Here is a 21,712-nt window from a genome sequence, read left to right on the forward strand (position 1 = left end):
ATTCTGCAACTTTACCATATTCATTAATTAGCTCTAGCAGTTTTCTGGTGGCAGTTTTAGGATTCTCTATGTATAGTATCATGTCATCCGCAAACAGTGACAGTTTTACTTCTTCTTTTCCAATTTGTATTCCTTTTATTTCTTTTTCTTCTCTGATTGCCATGGCTAGGACTTCCAGAACTATGTTGAATAATAGTGGTGAGAGTGGACATCCTTGTCTCGTTCCTGATCTTAGAGGAAATGCTTTCAGTTTTTCACCATTGAGAATGATGTTTGCTGTGGGTTTGTCATATATGGCCTTTATTATGTTGAGGTAGGTTCCCTCTGTGCCCACTTTCTGGAGAGTTTTTATCATAAATGGGTGTTGAATTTTGTCAAAAGCTTTTTCTGCATCTATTGAGATGATCATATGGTTTTTATTCTTCAATTTGTTAATATGGTGTATCACACTGATTGATTTGCGTATATTGAAGAATCCTTGCATCCCTGGGATAAATCCCACTTGATCATGGTGTATGATCCTTTTAATGTGTTGTTGGATTCTGTTTGCTAGTATCTTGTTGAGGATTTTTGCATCTATATTCATCAGATATACAGATATTGGTCTGTAATTTTCTTTTTTTGTAGTGTCTTTGTCTGGTTTTGGTATCAGGGTGATGGTGGCCTCATAGAACGAGTTTGGGAGTGTTCCTTCCTCTGCAATTTTTTGGAAGAGTTTGAGAAGGATGGGTGTTAGCTCTTCTCTAAATGTTTGATAGAATTCACCTGTGAAGCCATCTGGTCCTGGACTTTTGTTTGTTGGAAGATTTTTAATCACAGTTTCAATTTCATTACTTGTGATTGGTCTGTTCATATTTTCTGTTTCTTCCTGGTTCAGTCTTGGAAGGTTATACCTTTCTAAAAATTTGTCCATTTCTTCCAGGTTGTCCATTTTATTGGCATAAAGTTGCTTGTAGTAGTCTCTTAGGATGCTTTGTATTTCTGCAGTGTCTGTTGTAACTTCTCCTTTTTCATTTCTGATTTTATTGATTTGAGTCCTCTCCCTCTTTTTCTTGATGAGTCTGGCTAATGGCTTATCAATTTTGTTTATCTTCTCAAAGAACCAACTTTTAGTTTTATTGATCTTTGCTATTGTTTTCTTTGTTTCTATTTCATTTATTTCTGCTCTGATCTTTATGATTTCTTTCCTTCTGCTAACTTTGGGTTTTGTTTGTTCTTCTTTCTCTAGTTTCTTTAGGTGTAAGGTTAGATTGTTTACTTGAGATTTTTCTTGTTTCTTTAGGTAGGCTTGTATAGCTATAAACTTCCCTCTTAGAACTGCTTTCGCTGTATCCCATAGGTTTTGGGTCGTCGTGTTCTCATTGTCATTTGTCTCTAGGTATTTTTTGATTTCCTCTTTGATTTCTTCAGTGATCTCTTGGTTATTTAGTAACGTATTGTTTAGCCTCCATGTGTTTGTCTTTTTTACGTTTTTTTTCCCTGTAATTCATTTCTAATCTCATAGCGTTGTGGTCAGAAAAGATGCTTGATATGATTTCAATTTTCTTAAATTTACTGAGGCTTGATTTGTGACCCAAGATGTGATCTATCCTGGGGAATGTTCCGTGTGCACTTGAGAAGAACGTGTAATCTGCTGTTTTTGGATGGAATGTCCTATATATATCAATTAAATCTATCTGGTCTATTGTATCATTTAAAGCTTGTGTTTCCTTATTTATTTTCATTTTGGATGATCTGTCCATTGGTGTAAGTGAGGCGTTAAAGTCCCCTACTATGATTGTGTTACTGTCAATTTCCTCTTTTATAGCTGTTAGCAGTTGCCTTATGTATTGAGGTGCTCCTACGTTGGGTGCATATATATTTATAATTGTTATATCTTCTTGGATTGATCCCTTGATCATTATGTAGTGTCCTTCCTTGTCTCTTGTAACATTCTTTATTTTAAAGTCTATTTTATCTGATATGAGTATAGCTACTCCAGCTTTCTTTTGATTTCCATTTGCATGGAATATCTTTTTCCATCCCCTCACTTTCAGTCTGTATGTGTCCCTAGGTCTAAAGTGGGTCTCTTGTAGACAGCATATATATGGGTCTTGTTTTTGTATCCATTCAGCCAGTCTATGTCTTTTGGTTGGAGCATTTAATCCATTTACATTCAAGGTAATTATCGATATGTATGTTCCTATGACCATTTTCTTAATTGTTTTGGGTTTGTTTTTGTAGGTCCTTTTCTTCTCTTGTGTTTCCCACTTAGAGAAGTTCCTTTAGCATTTGTTGTAGAGCTGGTTTGGTGGTGCTGAATTCTCTTAGCTTTTGCTTGTCTGTAAAGCTTTTGATTTCTCCATCAAATCTAAATGAGATCCTTGCCGGGTAGAGTAATCTTGGTTGTAGGTTCTTCCCTTTCATCACTTTAAGTATGTCATGCCACTCCCTTCTGGCTTGTAGCGTTTCTGCTGAGAAATCAGCTGGTAACCTTTGGGAGTTCCCATGTATGTTATTTGTTGTTTTTCCCTTGCTGCTTTCAATAATTTTTCTTTGTCTTTAATTTTTGCCACTTTGATTACCATGTGTCTCGGCATGTTTCTCCTTGGGTTTATCCTGTATGGGACTCTCTGCGCTTCCTGGACTTGGGTGGCTATTTCCTTTCCCATGTTAGGGAAGTTTTCAACTATGATCTCTTCAAATATTTTCTCTGGTCCTTTCTCTCTCTCTTCACCTTCTGGGACCCCTATAATGCGAATGTTGTTGCGTTTAATGTTGTCCCAGAGGTCTCTTAGGCTGTCTTCATTTCTTTTCATTCTTTTTTCTTTAGTCTGTTCCGCAACAGTGAATTCCACCATTCTGTCTTCCAGGTCACTTATCCGTTCTTCTGCCTCAGTTATTCTGCTATTGATTCCTTCTAGTGTAGTTCTCATTTCAGTTAATGTATTGGTCATCTCTGTTTGTTTGTTCTTTAATTCTTCTAGGTCTTTGTTAATCATTTCTTGCATCTTCTCAATCTTTGCCTCCATTCTTATTCCGAGGTCCTGGATCATCTTCACTATCATTATTCTGAATTCTTTTTCTGGAAGGTTGCCTATCTCCACTTCATTTAGTTGTTTTTCTGGGGTTTTTTCTTGTTCCTTCATCTGGTACATAGCCCTCTGCCTTTTCATCTTGTCTATCTTTCTGTAACTGTGGTTTTTGGTCCACAGGCTGCAGGATTGTAGTTTTTCTTGCTTCTGCTGTCTGCCCTCTGGTGGTTGAGGCTATCTAAGAAGCTTGTTGGGAGGCTCTCCTATTTTTAGTTTTTAAGGAACCTCCATACTATTCTCCATAGTGGCTACATCGATTTACATTCCCACCAATAGTGCAAAAGGGTTCCCTTTTCTCCACACCCTCTCCAGCATTTATTGCTCGCAGACGTTTTGATGATGGCCATTCTGACCGGTGTGAGGTCATACCTCATTGTAGTTTTGATTTGCATTTCTCCAAATTAATTAGTGATGTTGAGCATCTTTTCATATGCCTCTTGGCCATCTGTATGTCTTCTTTGGTGAAATGTCTATTTAGGTCTTCCACCCATGTTTTAATTGGGTTTTTCTTTTTGATATTGAGCTCCGTGAGCTGTTTGTATATTTTGGAGATTAATCCTTTGTTCATTGCTTCATTTGCAAATATTTTTTCCCATCCTTAGCATTTTAATGAATGCTACATACAGTCGCATACTAGCTGATAGAAACCAGCACTTTCATTGTTATATATTGATTCCCTGGCCCAGACCAGTAGGGGTTAGCTGCTTCATAGTGATTTGGCTAGAAGTTTTCTTGAAAAGAATAGTCAAGTGCTATGATAGTATACTCGAATTTTCTTTCTTTTTTTGTAAGGGAGGGTCTTTTTTTGTACATTAAGGGTTATTAGAATAATATTGTTACAAAACAGTAGTTTTCAAACATCAGTTATTTATATATCGCTTTCATGAATTTTTTGTTTTTTTTTAACATGTTTATTGGAGTATAATTGCTTTACATTGTTGTGTTAGTTTCTGCTGTAAAACAAAGTGATTCAGCTATACGTATACTTATATCCCCATATCCCCTCCCTCTTGCGTCTCCCTCCCACTCCTCTAGGTGGTCACAAAGCACCGAGCTGATCTCCCTGTGCTATGCGGCTGCTTCCCACTAGCTATCTATTTTACATTTGGTAGTGTATATATGTCAATGCTTCTCTCTCACTTCGTCCCAGCTTACCTTTCCCCCTCCCCGTGTCCTTAAGTCCATTCTCTATGTCTTCGTCTTTATTCCTGTCCTGCCCCTAGGTTCTTCAGAACCATTTTTTTTAGATTCCATATATATGTGTTAGCATATGGTATTTGTTTTTCTCTTTCTCACTTACTTCACTCTGTATGACAGATTCTATGTCCATCCACCTCACTACAAATAACTAAATTTTGTTTCTTTTTATGGCTGAGTAATTTTCCATTATATATATGTGCCACATCTTTATCCATTCATCTCTCGATGGACACTTAACGTTGCTTTTATGTCCTGGCTATTGTAAATAGAGCTGCAGTGAATGTTGTGGTTCATGACTCTTTTTGAATTATGGTTTTCTCAGGGTATATGCCCAGTAGTGGGATTGCTGGGTCGTATGGTAGTTCTGTTTTTAGTTTTTTAAGGAACCTCCATACTGTTCTCCATAGGGGCTGTATCAATTTACATTCCCACCAACAATGCAAGAGGATTCCCTTTTCTCCACACCCTCTCCAGCATTTATTGTTTGTAGGTTTGTTGATGATGGCCATTCTGACCAGTGTGAGGTGATACCTCATTGTAGTTTTGATTTGCATTTCTCTAATGATTAGTGATGTTGAGCATCCTTTCCTGTGTTTGTTGGCAATCTGTATATCTTTGGAGAAATGTCTATTTAGGTCTTCTGCCCAATTTTGGATTGGGTTGTTTGCTTTTTGGTTATTGAGCTGCATGAGCAGCTTGTATATTTTGCAGATTAATCCTTTGTCAGTTGCTTTCTTTGCAAATATTTTCTCCCATTCTGAGGGTCGTCTTTTCGTCGTTTAAGGTTTCCTTTGCTGTGCAAAAGCTTTTAAGTTTCATTAGGTCCCATTTGTTTATTTTTGTTTTTATTTCCATTTCTCTAGGAGGTGGGTCAAAAAGGATCTTGCTGTAATTTATGTCATAGAGTGTTCTGCCTATGTTTTCCTCTAAGAGATTTATAGTGTCTGGCCTTACATTTAGGTCTTTAGTCCATTTTGAGTTTATTTTTGTGTATGGTGTTAGAGAGTGTTCTAATTTCATTCTTTAACATGTAGCTCTCCAGTTCTCCCAGCACCACTTTTTGAAGAGGCTGTCGTTTCTCCATTGTATATGCTTGCCTCCTTTATCAAAGATAAGGTGACCATACGTGCATGGGTTTATCTCTGGAGTTTCTATCCTGTTTCATTGATCTATATTTCTGTTTTTGTGCCAGTACCAAACTGTCTTGATTACTGTAGCTTTGTAATATAATCTGAAGTCAGGGAGGCTGATTCCTCCAACTGCGTTTTTCTTTCTCAAGATTGCTTTGGCTCTTCGGGGTCTTTTGTGTTTCTATACAAATTGTGAAATTTCTTGTTCTAGTTCTGTGAAAAATGCTCTTGGTAGTTTGATAGGGATTGCATTGAATCTGCAGATTACTTTGGGTAGTATAGTCATTTTCACAGTGTTGATTTTTCCAATCCAAGAACATGGTATATCTCTCCATCTCATATCATCTTTAATTTCTTTCATCAGGGTCTTATATTTTTCTGCATACAGGTCTTTTGTCTCCTTAGGTAGGTTTATTCCTAGGTATTTTGCTCTTTTTCTTGCAGTGGTAAATGGGAGTGCTTCCTTAACTTCTCTTTCAGATTTTTCATCATTAGTGTATAGCAATGCAAGAGGTTTCTGTGCATTAATTTTGTATCCTGTTACTCGACCAAATTCATTGATTAGTTCTAGCAGTTTTCTGGTAGCATCTTTAGGATTCTCTATGTATAGTATCATGTCATCTGCAAACAGTGACAGTTTTACTTCTTTTCCGATTTTGGATTCGTTTTATTTCTTTTTCTTCTCTGATTGCTGTGGCTAAAACTTCCAAAACTTTGTTGAATAATAGTGGTGAGAGTGGGCAACCTTGTCTCGTTCCTGATCTTAGTGGAAATGGTTTCATTTTTCACCATTGAGAACAATGTTGGCTGTGGGTTTGTCATATATGGGCTTTATTATGTTGAGGAAAGTTCCCTCTATGCCTACTCTCTGGAGGTTTTTTTAATCATAAATGGGTGTTGAATTTTGTCAAAAGGTTTTTCTGCATCTATTGAGATCATATGTTTTTTCCCCTTCAATTTGTTAATATAGTGTATCACATTGATTGATTTGCTTATATTGAAGAATCCTTGCCTTCCTGGGATAAACCCCACTTGATCATGCTGTAGGATCCTTTTAATGTGCTGTTGGATTCTGTTTGCTAGTATTTTGTTGAGGATCTTTTCATCTATGTTCATCAGTGACACTGGCCTGCAGTTTTCTTTTTTTGTGACATCTTTGTCTGGTTTCAGTATCAGGGTGATGGTGGCCTCGTAGAATGAGTTTGGGAGTGTTCCTCCTTCGGCTATATTTTGGAAGAGTTAGAGAAGGATAGGTGTTAGTTCTTCTCTAAATGTTTGATAGAATTCACCTGTGAAGCCATCTGGTCCTGGGCTTTTGTTTGTTGGAAGATTTTTAATTGCAGTTTCAATTTCAGTGCTTGTGATTGGTCTGTTTATATTTTCTATTTCTTCCTGGTTCCGTCTCAGAAGGCTGTGTTTTTCTAAGAGTTTGTCCATTTCTTCCAGGTTGTCCATTTTATTGGCATATAGTTGCTTGTAGTATTCTCTCATGATCCTTTGTATTTCTGCAGTGTCAGTTGTTACTTCTTTTTCATTTCTAATTCTGTTGATTTGAGTTTTCTCCCTTTTTATCTTGATGAGTCTGGCTGATGGTTTGTCAATTTTGTTTGTCTTCATAAAGAACCAGCCTTTAGTTTTATTGATCTTTATGGTCATTTCCTTCATTTCTTTTTCCTTTATTTCTGATCTGATCTTTATGATTTCTTTCCTTCTGCTAACTTTGGGGGTTTTTTGTTCTTCTTTCTCTAATTGCTTTAGGTGTAAGCTGAGGTTGTTTATTTGAGATGTTTCTTGTTTCTTGAGGTAGGATTGTATTGCTATAAACTTCCCTCTTAGAACTGCTTTGCTGTATCCCATAGGTTTTGGGTCATCGTGTTTTCACTGTCATTTGTTTCTAGGTATTTTTTGATTTCCTCTTTGATTTCTTCAGTAATCTCTTGGTTATTTAGTAACGTATTGTTTAGTCTCCATGTGTTTCTATTTTTTACAGTTTTTTTCCTGTAATTGATGTATAGTCTCATAGTGTTGTGGTCGGAAAAGATACTTGATATGATTTCAGTTTTCTTAAATTTACCAAGGCTTGATTTGTGACCCAAGATATGATGTATCCTGGAGAACGTTCCATGAGCATTTGAGAAGAAAGTGTATTCTGTTGTTTTCGGATGGAATGTCCTATAAATATCAATTAAGTCCATCTTGTTTAATGTATTATTTAAAGCTTGTGTTTCCTTATTTATTTTCATTTTGGTTGATCTGTCCATTGGTGAAAGTGGGGTGTTAAATAAAGTCCCCTACTATGATTGTCTTACTGTTGTTTCCCCTTTGATGGCTGTTAGCATTTGCCTTATATATTGAGGTGCTCCTATGTTGGGTGCATAAATATTTACAATTGTTATATCATCTTCTTGGATTGATTCCTTGATCATTATGTAGTGTCCTTCTTTGGCTCTTTTAATAGTCTTTTTTTTAAAGTCTATTTTGTCTGATATGAGAATGGCTACTCCAGCTTTCTTTTGATTTCCATTTGCATGGAATATCTTTTTCCATCCCCTCACTTTCAGTCTGTATGTTTCCCTGGATCTGAAGTGGGTCTCTTGTAGACAGCATATATATGGGTCTTGTTTTTGTATCCATTCAGCCAGTCTATGTCTTTTGGTTGGAGCATTTAATCCATTTACATTTAAGGTGATTATCGATACGCATGTTCCTATTAGCATTTTCTTAATTGTTTTTGGTTTGTTATTGTAGCTCTTTCCCTTCTCTTGTGTTTCCTGCCTAGAGAAGTTCCTTTAGCATTTGTTGTAAAGCTGGTTTGGTGGTGCTGAATTCTCTTAGCTTTTGCTTGTCTGTAAAGGTTTTAATTTCTCCATCGAATCTGATTGAGATCCTTGCTAGGTAGAGTAATCTTGGTTGTAAGGTTTTCTCTTTCATCACTTTAAATATATCCTGCCACTCCCTTCTGGCTTGCAGAGTTTCTGCTGAAAGATCAGCTGTTCACGTTATGGGGATTGTCTTGTATGTTATTTGTTGTTTTTCCCTTGCTGCTTTTAATGTTTTTTCTTTGCATTTAATTTTTGATAGTTTGATTAATATGTGTTTTGGCGTGTTTCTCCTTGGATTTATCCCGTATGGGACTCTCTACGCTTCCTGGACTTGATTGCCCATTTTCTTTCCCATATTAGGGAAGTTTTCAACTATAATCTCTTCAAATATTTTCTCAGTCACTTTCTTTTTCTCTTCTTCTTCTTCTGGGACCCCTATAATTCGAATATTGGTATATTTAATGTTTTCCCAGAGGTCTCCGAGGCTGTCCTCAATTATTTTCATTCTTTTTTCTTTATTCTGTTCTGCAGTAGTTATTTCTACTATTTTATCTTCCAGGTCACTTATCTGTTCTTTTGCCTCAGTTATTCTGCTGTTGATTCCTTCTAGAGAATTTTTAATTTCATTTATTGTGTTGTTCATCATTGTTTGTTTTCTCTTTAGTTTTAGGTCCTTGTTAAACGTTTCTTGTATTTTCTCTGTTCTGTTTCCAAGATTTTGGATCATCTTTACTATCATTACTCTGAATTCTTTTTCAGGGAGACTGCCTATTTCCTCTTCATTTGTTTCGTCTGGTGGGTTGTTACAGTACTCCTTCATCTGCTGTGTATTTCTCTGTCTTCTCATTTTGCTTAATTTATGGTGTTTGGGGTCTCCTTTTTGCAGCCTGCAGGTTCGTAGTTCCTGTTGTTTGTGGTGTCTGCCCCCAGTGGCCAAGGTTGGTTCAATGGGTTGTGTAGGCTTCCTGGTGGAGGGGACTGGTGCCTGTGTTCTGGTGGATGGGGCTGGGTCTTGTCTTTCTGGTGGGCAGGACCCTGTCTGGTGGTGTGTTTTGGGGTGTCTGTGAACTTACTATGATTTTAGGCAGCCTCTCTGCTAATGGGTGGGGTTGTGTTCCTGTCTTGCTAGTTGTTTGGCATAGGGTGTCCAGCACTGGAGCTTGCTGGTCATTGAGTGGAGCTGGGTCTTGGTGTTGTGATGGAGATCTCTGGGAGAGCTCTCGCCAGTTGATATTATGTGGTGCTGGGAGGTCTCTGGTGCACCAACATCCTGAGCTCGGCTCTCCCACCTCAGAGACTCAGGCCTGTCAACTGGCTGGAGCACCAAGACCCTGTGAGCTACACAGCTTACAGAAAGGGAGAGGAAAAAAGAAAGAAAGGAAAAAATAAATAAGTAAAATAAATAAATTAAATAAAGTTATTAAAATAAAAAATTTAAAATTATTATTAAAATACTAAAAGTAATAAAAAAATAAAAAGGAGAGCAACCAAACCAATAAACAAATCCACCAACGATAACAAGTGCTAAAAACTAAACTAAGATAAACATAAAAATCAGAAATTGATCAGTCACGTACAGCAAACCTCAAGTCTACAGTTGCTCCCAAAGTCCACCCCCTCAATTTTGGGATGATTCGCTGTATGTTCAGGTATTCCACAGATGCAGCGTACCTCAAGTTGATTGTGGAGCTTTAATCCGCTGCTTCTGAGGCTGCTGGGAGAGATTTCCCTTTCTCTTCTTAGTTCGTACAGCTCCCGGGGTTCAGCTTTGGATTTGGACCCGCCTCTGCGTGTAGGTCGCCTGAGGGCGTCTCTTCTTCGCTCAGACAGGACGGGGTTAAAGGAGCAGCTGCTTCAGGGGCTCTGGCTCACTCAGGCGGGGGGAGGGAGCGGTACGGAGGAGGCGGGGCGAGCCTGCGGCGTCAGAGGCGTCGTGACGTTGCAGCAGCCCGAGGCACGCCGTGCGTTCTCCCGGGGAAGTTGTCCCCGGATCACGGGAGCCTGGCAGTGGCGGGCTGCACAGGTTCCCGGGAGGGCGGTGTGGAGAGTGACCTGTGCTCGCACACAGGCTTCTTGGTGGCGGCAGCAGCAGCCTTAGCGTCTCAGGCCCGTCTCTGCGGTCCACGCTGATGGCCGCGGCTCGCGCCCATCTCTGGAGCTCGTTTAGGCGGCGCTCTGAATCCCCTCTCCTCGCGCACCAGGAAACAAAGAGGCAACAAAAAGTCTCTTGCCTCTTCGGCAGCTGCAGACCTTTTCCCGGGCTCCCTCCCGGCTAGCTGTGGTGCACTAACCCCTTCAGGCTGTGTTCACGCCGCCAACCCCAGTCCTCTCCCTGCGCAGTCCTCTCCCTGCGATCCCACTGAAGCCTGAGCCTCAGCTCCCAGCCCCGCCCGCCCCGGCGGGTGAGCAGACAAGCCCCTCGGGCTGGTGAGTGCTGCTCTGTGGCGCCGAGCCTCCGTGCGGGAGTTTCTCCGCTTTGCCCTCCGCACCCCTGTGGCTGCACTCTCCTCCGTGGCTCCGAAGCTCCCCCCTCCGCCACCCGCAGTCTCCGCCCGCGAAGGGGCTTCCTAGTGTGTGGACACCTTTCCTCCTTCACGGCTCCCTCCCCCTGGTGCAGGGCCCGTCCCTATTCTTTTGTCTCTGTTATTTCTTTTTTCTTTTGCCCTCCCCAGGTACGTGGGGAGTTTCTTGCCTTTTGGGAAGTCTGACGTCTTCTGCCAGCGTTCAGTAGGTGCTCTGTAGGAGTTGTTCCACATGCAGATGTATTTTTGATGTGTTTGTGGGGAGGAAGGTGATCTCCATGTCTTACTCCTCTGCCATCTTGAAGGTCCTCTCTTTTCTGTATCTTTTTGACATGATATACTGCTTACATGATTTTGCTATCACCTATATCAGTATTTCACAAACTTTGGTATACATGAGATGCACCTGTAAGGTGTATTAAAGTAGTTTTCTGGGCCTCATTCCTAGAGGTTTCCATTCAGAAGGCCTGGGACAGGGCCGAGGTGTTGCATTTCTGCCAGGTTTCCAGTAATCCTGATGCCGTTGCTGCTGGCTCAGGCACTGATGTATAGTGTTCTTTAATTATGTTCTTTACAAGTAATTTTCCCTTGAACATTGTTTTTAAAGGAGACATTTTATCTCTGTTAAAACCGAGTAGATACTGTTGTCTTCCCTGAGTGGTTTGAGCTTGAAGCATGCTTGCTGATTTTTGGTGGAAAGATTTGGCAAAGGTTGGAAGACTTGTAAAATAAACTAACATTAAACTAAGTTTTCTCCTTAATGTAATTGGAAAGGGTCCAAAGAAAATGACGGGAAAAGTAACTTGCTTACCATTTGATTAAAGATTATTTAATTCTGTGTATATGAACTACCTAAAATTACCTTACAGAGTACCAGTGGTATACCTGCAGTATTTTAAGAAATAATGCTTTAGCATATGATTAAGTACTTCAGTTCACTGTAAATACGTGTGATGTTTATATGTTGTTAGTTATATTCAGGATCCTATGCACTGATTTAATGTTGATTTACAGTCAGCATTACAGAAAGATTACCTAAGGATAAAGCAGAACAACATGCTAATCTCATATATAAAACTTGTCCTAAAGAAGTTCTGTTGTTGGCCAAGGTTCTATTTTAATAGTACAGAGTTGAAAAATATTTAATTTTTTTGTGCTTCGGTGATGTTCTAAACAGACTGAGCTTTCTCTTTTTTCTTAATTTATTTGAAAGAAGTCATCAGTGTAGCAGTCACAGCCCCAGAAACAAACACACGTACAGTTGTGATAGTGTCTGCAGGCTTACCCTTGTCATGAGTAGCAGCGTCAGTGACCGTGAGTCCTATTCAGTTAAGTGGGGGCATGGTCACAAATGGCATCTTGAAATGCTGCTCATCTCCCTGCCTTAGAGCAGCACTTCCAGCAAGACAGAGATGGTGAATTGCATATCTTCAAAAGATGGTTGGTGATAAGATACTCAGACTGTAGTGGCAGCTGTAAGCAACGTGATAGAAGAGGTACCAACAGGGCTTACCTTGAACGTCAGGTGCCTGTGACTTCTTACAAAGAAATAGCAGTTAGCAGCTGCTGCTTTACTCAGCAGCTTGAAACAGTTTCTTGGTCAGGAATCCCAGAGCCACTTAACTGGGTGCTTCGGGCTCAGGGTCTCTCGCAAGGTTACAGTCAAGGTGTTGGCTGGGGCCGCATTCGTCGCAGAGCTTGATAGGGAGAGGTTTTGCTTCCAGGCTGTTTACGTGGTGGTCCACAGACCTGTTGCGGCAGCTGTTGGTGGAGGGCGGAGCAGTCAGAAGGGAGGGAGTCCGTTGCTGCTCAGCCTCAGAATAAAGGGGCCGTTCCTTGGCTCAGTTTAAAAAAGAGAAGAGAAGACCACGTTTGTAACGTCATTTCTAGGTCACATCCATCACTGTGGCACTATTTTATTTGTTAGAAACGAGTCACTAGGTCCAGCCACGCTCAGGGAGGAGAGGGGCGTGAATATCCAAGCAGCGAGAGTCGGCAGTGGGGGCCGTCTTGGGTGTCACCGCGTCCCGGTAGCGCCTGCCCGCCGAAGACACTTGGCGTTATCTGGAAGGGGGGTAGCCAAGCAGGCCGAGTGTCTGCTCTCTGCTCTTTAGCAGAGGGTCCGGGGTTCTTTGTGCTGCTTCCTAAGATTCATTTTTAGGGAGTGAGAGAGGTGGGGGAGGATCAGGGGCAGGATACTGTTAGGGCGCAGAGCTGCTGGATTCATCAGGTAGACTCTTAGAGGTGGGGTCTGCTTGCCTGAAGGTACTGCAGGTGTGACGAGCAGCACAGAGGGAGAGTCAGACGTCCTTCATCTTGAGCATTTGAATGCTCTGATTTAGGACTGTATGAAATACTGCTTCTGTTCCTATGAATAGAAACTAGTGTGGTTTGAAGACTGGCACATTTCAAGTGGTGCACAGTTTACAGGCAGCAAATAGTTATTCTGTATCATGATTTTAGCTTTATTTTATGACTTCTCAGCGTAGTGACATCTTGCTGCTGTGTACTCTCATATTTTGTCCCATTGGGTATGTAGCAAAGAACTCTACATAGCAAATGAAGATTACTTAATACGGAAGATTAACGGACAGAAGCTAAGCATAATGGGTGAGAATCTAGGAAACAACTGTTTTTGAGAATTAGTCTCAGGTTTCTCGTCTTTTCTTCATCCCAGCTCCACCCCACTGTAGTTCAGGCCCCCAGTGCGTTCATTTAGAACCGTAGCAAACTGGACTTCTAACTAGACTCCTCCCTGAGGTATAAATAAGATAGGACAAAGTAGACATGTTTGAAGTGTACAGCGTCTGGGTTTTGACAGTACGTGGTATAACCACTGCGGTCAGTGTACGTAGAGTGCGTTTCCATCCCCACAAAGCTCTTCCCGGAGTCTCAGCTCTCCGCCCCTAGCCTTGGGCACCTGTTGATTTGCTCTTTATTTTGGTAGATGAGATTTGTCTTCCGTAGTGTTTCATGTAAATGCAGTCATACTGTATGCAATTTTTGTGCCAGTTTTTTTCAGTTATAATGTTTGTGAAATTTGTTGTCTTTCTCTTTTATTACTGAGTAGTGTTCCATTGTATGGATATGCAGTTTTTTAATCCCTTTACCTGTTGATGGTCATTTGGGTTGTTTATAGTTTTTGGCTCTTTTCAGGGTCTGCAAACTAAGTGGCCATCCACCTGTTTTTATAAAAAAAGTTTGTTTTATTGGAAAGCAGCTATGCCCATTCCTTTCACGTTGTTTGCAGCTGCTTTGAGGCTACAGTGGCAGAGATGAGTAGTTATGACACACCAACCACATGGCCCTCAAAGCCTGGTTTGTTACTAGCTGACATTTAAGCGAAGATTATCAACCCTGCTGTTACATTTTGATAAAGCTGCCATGAACATTCGTGTACGGGTCTTTCTGTGGACATAAAACATTTTTCTTTCAGTTCTTAGAACTGGAATTGCTGGGTCATACAAAAGATATATGTTTAAGTAAATAAAAAATTGAGTTTTTAAGAAATTGTTTAAAAGAGTGAAGTCATGTGGTGGTAGTAATGTTTAAGTATATAAAAAATTACCTTATCTGCAGTGATGGTACCATTTTATTTTTTCACCAGTGATGTGTAAGAGTTACATTCACTCCATTTCCTCTCAAACATGTTGTATTTTCAGTTTTAAAACAGATTTTAGCCAATCTAGTAGGTGTACAGTAGTATCTCAATGTGATTTTAATTTGTATTTCTTTATGACTAATGATATATTTTTATGTGCTTTTTGTTCACTTTTATGTCTTTGGTGAGAAGTCTCTTAAAATTTTTTTCCTTTTGGTTTTGAATTTTATCTGTTGTTAAGTAGAAAGAACTATTTGTATATTCTTAATGCAGGTATGTTTTTTGTTTTGTGAATATTTTCTCCATTCTGTGGCTAAAAAGTTTTTATTAAAAAGGCTTCATTTTAGTTCTCCAGTTTTCTAGTTGTTTTAAGCGGGAGGGTAAATCTGGTCTGCTTTGTTAGGGCAGGGACAGTGGATTTTTTTTTCTTCATTGCTGTATCCCTAGTGGCTAGCATAAAGTGTTGCAAAAACTAGCATCCAAAGGTCTCTTCTGAATGAATTAGAATTTAGAATAACAACAATAGGAGGTGTATATCACCTAGACCAATTTTTTGAGAGTAAATAAGTTCTTTTTCTTTGTTATAATTCTTACCAAATTGATGAAAAGTAAACATTCTTTTGTTCTTGTTGAAGTTTAAAAGGTGATAGTGATGCATTTTGGTCTTGGTGGCAGCACTCAGTCTTCTAGAAGGTCCTCATTATTCTTTCGTGCACAAGTATTCTGCATATTACAAAATATAATCAAGGTTTCTTTTGTGTTCTCAAAACCAATTTGTTTTATAGGTATCATGTAGTCATTGCAGAGCAGGAAAAGAATTTTTAACAACATTTTGTTCCAGTGATTTAAAAGAGAAGCATGGTATTCAATGTTTCTTCATTAAAAATAATTAATTTCGGGACATCCCTGGCGGCGCAGTGGTTAAGCTCCGTGCTCCCAATGCAGGGGGCCTGGGTTCGATCCCTGGTCAGGGAACTAGATCCCACATGCATGCCGCAACTAAGAGTTCACATGCCACAACTAAGGAGCCCACGTGCTGCAACTAAGGAGCCCGCCTGCTCCAGCTAAGACTCGGTGCAACCAAATAAGTAAATAAAATAATTTTTAAAAATTAATTTCATATGCAAAAAAGAATGATCTTTGAATTAAGGTTCTTTGGGTAGTTTTTGTTGTTTTTGACAGATTTTTAAAACTTGCTTTGGAAGTTTTCTAACACATACACTTTTTCTCCCAAGACTGAAGAATGAAAAGGCGTTGCGTCTCAACCTTATTGGTAAGTGGATATACTTATTTGAAGTTCTTCTCTATACCTATTTTCTTTTGACTCTCTTAGTAAAATACTATTTTTATCTAAGTGAATTTTCTCTACCAGACTTGATCAAAACAAAATAAAATCAATCATTAAACTCTGAGAACAAACAGTGTTAATAATACCTAGCTCAGTTTTCTAGAAACTGTTTAGTACCTACCTACCTATTTTTATCCATCCCCCCTTCCTGTCTCTCTCTGTCTTTCTCTCAAGTTTAATTCTAGCTCCCTGACCATTAGAATTATGAAGGATTTTGAAAACAATTCATATTTAATGATGTGAATATATACATCCTCAGTCTGTATCTCAGTGTTACAGTCTTTTTGTGTGTGTGACAAGTCTGAGATTTCAAAAGAGTGGCTATTAGGCTTTATAACCAAAATGAAAGGTATTTGAACCATTAACTCTAATGCTTTATCAGGCAATAGAATAGTATTTCTAAATGGTTTATCAGTAATCCTGGGTAGGGCCATTTCTTGATTTGTAATATTAAGAAATCTAATTGAAAGTGACACCCCAATGGTAAGATTTACTCATAAGGATGAGGTCTGTTAGCTCCGTGATCATAAATGTCAGTCATTCTGCACAGTATCTGGCAGATCTTGTATGCTTAAGATATTTACTAACTTTGAGGCCCTGAACAGGTTACTTAACCTTTCTCTTCTAAATGGAGATGATAGTAATAATAATAATAATTGTCATAGGATTGTAAAGATCTTGACATAGTGCCTGCTGCTTATTAAATGTTCAGCAGACGTCATCCTCTTCATTAATCAGACTCTCATTTTTGTTATTTCAGCAAGTTCTATTCTTTGCTTTATAAATACTCAGAACTTCATGTTCTGTTAGAGTGTTCTTTCTTTTTTTAAATTTTTTGTATCCTTACTGGATAAGAAATATATACAGAAAAGCATCCCTGCTACCCTTGTCTCTTCCCCAAATTAAAATGTGACAATTTAATTTCTGACAGACTGGTTTAGTTAGCTTTGAGCCCACACAAAACTTTGTATTTAACTTTGAAATAAATTTTGATACTGTTTTAAACGCATTGATGTTGAAAATTATAATCACTACCTCTGCTTGAATGATGACTTGTGGTGTTAAACTGTTTTGGTACTTGTTGTTATAGGTGAAAAACTGCAGTGGTTTCAAAATCATCTTGATCCCAAAAAAGTAGGATATTCAAAGAGAGACGCTTGTGAATTAATTGAAAGGTAAACACTGGGCATGTTATGAGCAAAGGGTCGGTAACAGGAATTCCCCAGCTTGATTCTTCAAGATTCAGAGTTCTATTCGGGATTTATAGATGAGCAAATGAGCTTTGTTATCAAAACTTTGGATTCTTATACTAGCTTAGCCATTTTAGTAGCTTTGTAACCTTTCTGGGCATCAGAGTGGTAGTTAACCCAGTTTCTTGGCTTCCTGGAGGAATGTCATCTAGACTGACATTTGAAGATAGGGGTTAGCAGATTGAGGTGAGGTAGTTTGAGGAGCCTCTAGGCAGAGAGAACAAGATCTGAAAGGCCCAGGGGTGAGAGCAGCATATTTAGTGATCTGCCAGACATCTAATAAGACTGAAATAATAGGTTCAAGGAGGGAATTGTGACAAGTAGGATAAACAACCAGCTTATGAAAGATCTCAGATATCAGTGTAAGAGTTTGGACTTTATCCAAGGACTGTGGGAGACACAGTTACAGCAAGCACCTGAGATGGTCACATTTTTAAACTTTAGAAAGGTCACAGTTGGAGGAAGGAGGAAAATGGATGAGGGGGCAGGCTTTGGCTGGGAGACTGTTGAGAGGCTGATGAAGCAGTCCAGGCAAGAGGTGATGGTGGGAGCAGTGTGGTGAAGAGAAGTGAAAGAGTGCAGGCACTTTAAGGAGGTGGAAGTCCCAAGTCTTTAATGACGACTTAGATGTGGCGTAAAAGAGAGAGGGGAGGGAGTCGAGGGGGGCACTCACACTCCTCACTTGGGCAACTGGATGAATGGGTGTACCAGGGGATGGAGCGGGTCGGGAGGGGGGCGGGGCGCCTAGGGGCAGCACGGAGGCGAGTCCAGGGGTGGTGTGTTAAGCCAGATGGAGATGTCCAGGAGGTGGCTGAGTACGAGGACACGGAGTTTGTTTAACAGACACTTTAATGGCAGGCTGTGATGTGGTCCTAGAGATTTTGAAAATGGTTAGTTACCAAGAGAAGGTCTGAGGTCTGAGAACTTCAGGAACTCAGAGGAATATAAAAACTTAAGGGACAGGCGCAGGCTGGGGGTTATGGTTGTTTTTGGGGGGGGGATTATATTTTAAATGAACTAATATAAGCCAAACAGAGACCCTGTAAGTCAGATCAGTTTCTTGTTTTTCAGGTATTTGAATCGGTTCAGCAGTGAGCTGGAGCAGATTGAGTTACACAACAGCGTCAAGGCCAGGCAGGGCCGGCGGCACTGCTCCCGAGAGGCGGCCATCAAGCAGACTGTGGCGCGGGAGAGGCAGCAGTACAGGGGCTACGGCCTCGGTAGGAGCGGGAGGGGCGGCGGTACGGGGGCTGCGGCCTTGCTGTGTTCACAGGGTACCTTCCCTTCTTTCTGGTCAGATTTGGCTTTACTTATTCTATTTATTTAGTTTAGTTAGATTTTCTTCCTCTGATTTCCTTTCCTTTTGAGTGTTTGGAGTAATTTTTGAATTCATTCTTTTTTTCTCCTACATTCCCAAAACTGTCAGTGTTGACAGTGACATATCTTTCTACTGTGACAGTAAAGTTTTCCTCTCCCTTCTGGTGTATACTTAATTTGCTTTGTTCTAGAGTTATTACTTGCCCGTCTCCAACCACACTGAAGTTTCTTTAGAGTAAGTACTGTGTCCTTCTTGTCTTTGTAAGTCTTGTAGTAAAGAGCTGTACTTGCTGCAGCGTTTCTTGAGAAATTATAGAAACCAAGTTTTCTTTCTTAGCACTAGCATTTCTTACAGTTCCTGAAGACAAGTGTGTTGTGGGCTTAACAACACTGTCTGAAGAAAGGCGCTTCGGAGGAGAGGAGAGGGCACTTGTACGGGCTTGCAAAGCCCAGAGTCAGGTGATGGCCCAAGGGCTACATGGCCTGCACATGGTGCTTGCTTGGGTTATTGATTGTCAGTATAAACAAATCTGCTGATGTCACATGAAAAATGTAGATTTCTGGCTTCTCGCAAAACATGCGATCGTCTGCTAGAGCAAAGTAGCAACTGTCGCTTTTAGACTTGAGCATTCAGTGGCCCCGAACCTTCCTCCATTCACATTCCCTGCCTGGTCCCTGTAGGCATTCCTGTGCGGATTTGCTTGGGAAGTGCAGTAAATGAAATGCTTAAAGCTACATTAGGTGTTTAAATTTTGATAATAACAGTAGGGCCCTGGAGGAAGTACCCTGTGGGTGACTGTTGTGTTGGTCGCAGGCTGTCCAGAGCGATGCTGTGTGCCAGGAAGGTCTGGGGCGGCCTCCACAGGCATTCTCCCCACTGGAGCCAGTGTTGTGGCTGGACCCACCCTGGCGGTTCTTACTGTGATTGCTGGGTGCACCTCAGCAAAAACCAGCAGGGAGCTTTGAAAAAAACAAGATTTAGTGCTTAAAAGTCCTGGACAGTGCAGGACATGCCTGAGGGCCACACAGCGAGGTCTCCAGTAGAGAAAGAGGGAGGGGACAGGGACTTGGGGCCCTGCCTTTGTTAGGGTCATAGGCGGGACGCCTAGGGTTTCACGGGTTCACTCTTCATAAAGGCGCCAGAAGGGGGAACGGGGTCACTCAGGCGGTCAGCTATCTGCGTTCCCCGGGGCTTTCTAATAGGGGAACTTCGTGGGTGGGGAGCCTGGTCCCTCACCTCGTTGTTTTGCTATAGCTGTGTCAGTCTGGCAGTAGATCCGTAGAGTTGGATGTCTTCACAGCGGGTACCTCGACAGTCGGAAGGTTAGCATCGGGCACTTAGCTTCAGCGGCACTGTGAGCCCTGGGCAGATGGCAGTTCCTCGCCTTCATTCCTAAGCAGTGAGTTTCTTCACTGAAAAAACAGCAGAGTAACTTCAGAACTAGACAGATCTGGACTTAGACCCTTACAGCTTACTATATAACAGGGCAAGTTACTTCCCACCCACTCGCTGGCCTTGTTACCTTCCATTTAAAAATAGAGGTAAATAGTGCACCTCCTTCCCAGGTTGTTTAAAAGGCAAGTGAGATTTCACGTATCAAGTGCCTGACACAGAACCTACTGTAGGAGGTTGAGGGAGAGCTTCAGCCAGTCCTGTGTCCTTTTCACCTAAATTTGTCTATGCTTGTAGTCTCCATTTCCTCATTTTTCCATTTTTATTGGAACCCCTTAATTAGGCTTTTGTAGCCGCCACTCAACTAAAAGCCCTCGTCACCGACGACCTTTAAGTTGCTAAGACGCTTCGTGCCTGTACTGGGCGCTCGCGTAGTCAGCTTTCCTGCAGTGTTTTTATACAGATGATCCCTTCGTTTCTCGTCACACTTTTTATTCGGGGTAGAAGCCCCTGACCTTCCCTGGTTTTCCTCCAGGTCAACTGGCCATGACTTCAGTGTCCTGAGTTGAATCCCTCATAGCCTCACAAACTAAATATTGACCCACGTCCCTGTCCTTGGGCCTCCACTCTTTTCTATTTACACGAATTCCTGAGTTGATGTCATTCAGTCCTGTGGTTTTAAATACCATTTAAATGCTCATAACTTCCAAATTTATATTGTCAGTACTTGTCGCTAGAACTCCAGACTTGCATTATCAAACTTGGGTTTCTCAGAGTATCTACTTGAATGTCTTATATACATCTCCAACTTGCGTCCCAAAGCAGAGTCCAGCTTTTCTCCTAAAACTCCTTCCTCCCGCAAGCTCCGTGTGTCCGTCAGTGACATCACCACTTGCCCCGTCGCTCGTGTCAGAAACCCTGCGATGGTTTCGCATTCCACATGCAGCTCATCAGCAGGATGTACTTAAGAGCCTGACGGCTTGCGCTGCTGCCCCCAGCGCCTCTAGCTCGAGCCACCACCGTCTCAGCTCTGCCGTCGTGACAGCCTCCCAGGTGGTCTCTGTGCTCAGTCTGTTCAGCCTGCAGCCGCCAGGTTAATCAGCAGTGATTGATGGCACATTCCAGGTCAGACATCTACTGGTGGTGGAGCCAGTGCTAACACTCAGACCTCGTCTTCCAGTTATGCCACAGTCCTTATTCCAGATGCATGGAATGTGTCTGGTGAAAAAAACTTTGTCAACTCTCTCAAGTTTACAAGCATCTAGAAACATGTGGGCAGATTGTCACCAAATGCTGTGTTGATAAGGTTCAGAGAAGACAACTGACATCTCTCCCACTTGCTCCATGGTGGTATAACTGTTCCTGACTCATTTTATTAGAATTTCTTAAAAAAAATAATTGTGCTTAATTTATACCTTTTAAACACCTGACCCCTCCTACTCTTATTTTCTGAAGCTATTGTAAAAGTCAGTATACAGTCATGTCAAACATTTTTATCTTTTTCATTAATTGATACTGGATTTTGTTTAATATTTTATCCATTGGCCAGAATTTTTGCAGCAGTGTTCCATTTTTTGTTAAACATGCCTCGTGTTCCACCGGCAGGGATGATCCGTGCATACAGGTTTCTGACCCACTTTCTAGTCATGACAAGGAGCTGCCATCCACCCAGTTTTTATTCAAAGTGGGTTTCAATTTTATTGAACTTTAATGAACATCTATTGATGATAGTTTATTGAAAATTTTTTTTACATTTTTAATAGTATTTTTTAATATCTAATAATCCTTGCATTCCTCAGACAAACTCTACCTTGCCAAAGCAAAGTATATGCTTGAAAAAATTGCACCTTTCACCAAGAAAATATATAAAACAACTGAGCATGTTGTTGTAGGGGATTGATAGTTAGAATTTGCCAGGCACCTTTACTGTTTAAAAGGACAGAGTTTATTTTGTTGATAGGTTTGTTTTATTTTATAGATTCTGTGGTAGAATACATTATTTAATGGTGTTCTTTTTGAATCACCTTCTTAAAGTAAGTCCTTTATACTTGCAAA

At 40.7% G+C, this 21,712-nt stretch overlaps 1 protein-coding gene across 1 annotated transcript in view; it reads left to right on the forward strand.

The window, feature by feature from the left end:
* The window catches only part of TMA16 (translation machinery associated 16 homolog), a 45,648-nt gene that overhangs the window by 16,675 nt on the left and 7,261 nt on the right, over positions 1-21,712 (forward strand). The window contains exons 3-5 of the mRNA XM_082391803.1: positions 15,585-15,622; positions 16,788-16,872; positions 18,019-18,167. Of these exons, the coding sequence (XP_082247929.1) occupies positions 15,585-15,622; positions 16,788-16,872; positions 18,019-18,167 (272 nt within the window). The remainder of the gene's footprint in view (positions 1-15,584; positions 15,623-16,787; positions 16,873-18,018; positions 18,168-21,712) is intronic.

Source organism: Balaenoptera borealis (genome assembly GCF_965194805.1).
Source record: "Balaenoptera borealis genome assembly, chromosome: 4".
NCBI classification, from domain to species: domain Eukaryota; kingdom Metazoa; phylum Chordata; class Mammalia; order Artiodactyla; family Balaenopteridae; genus Balaenoptera; species Balaenoptera borealis.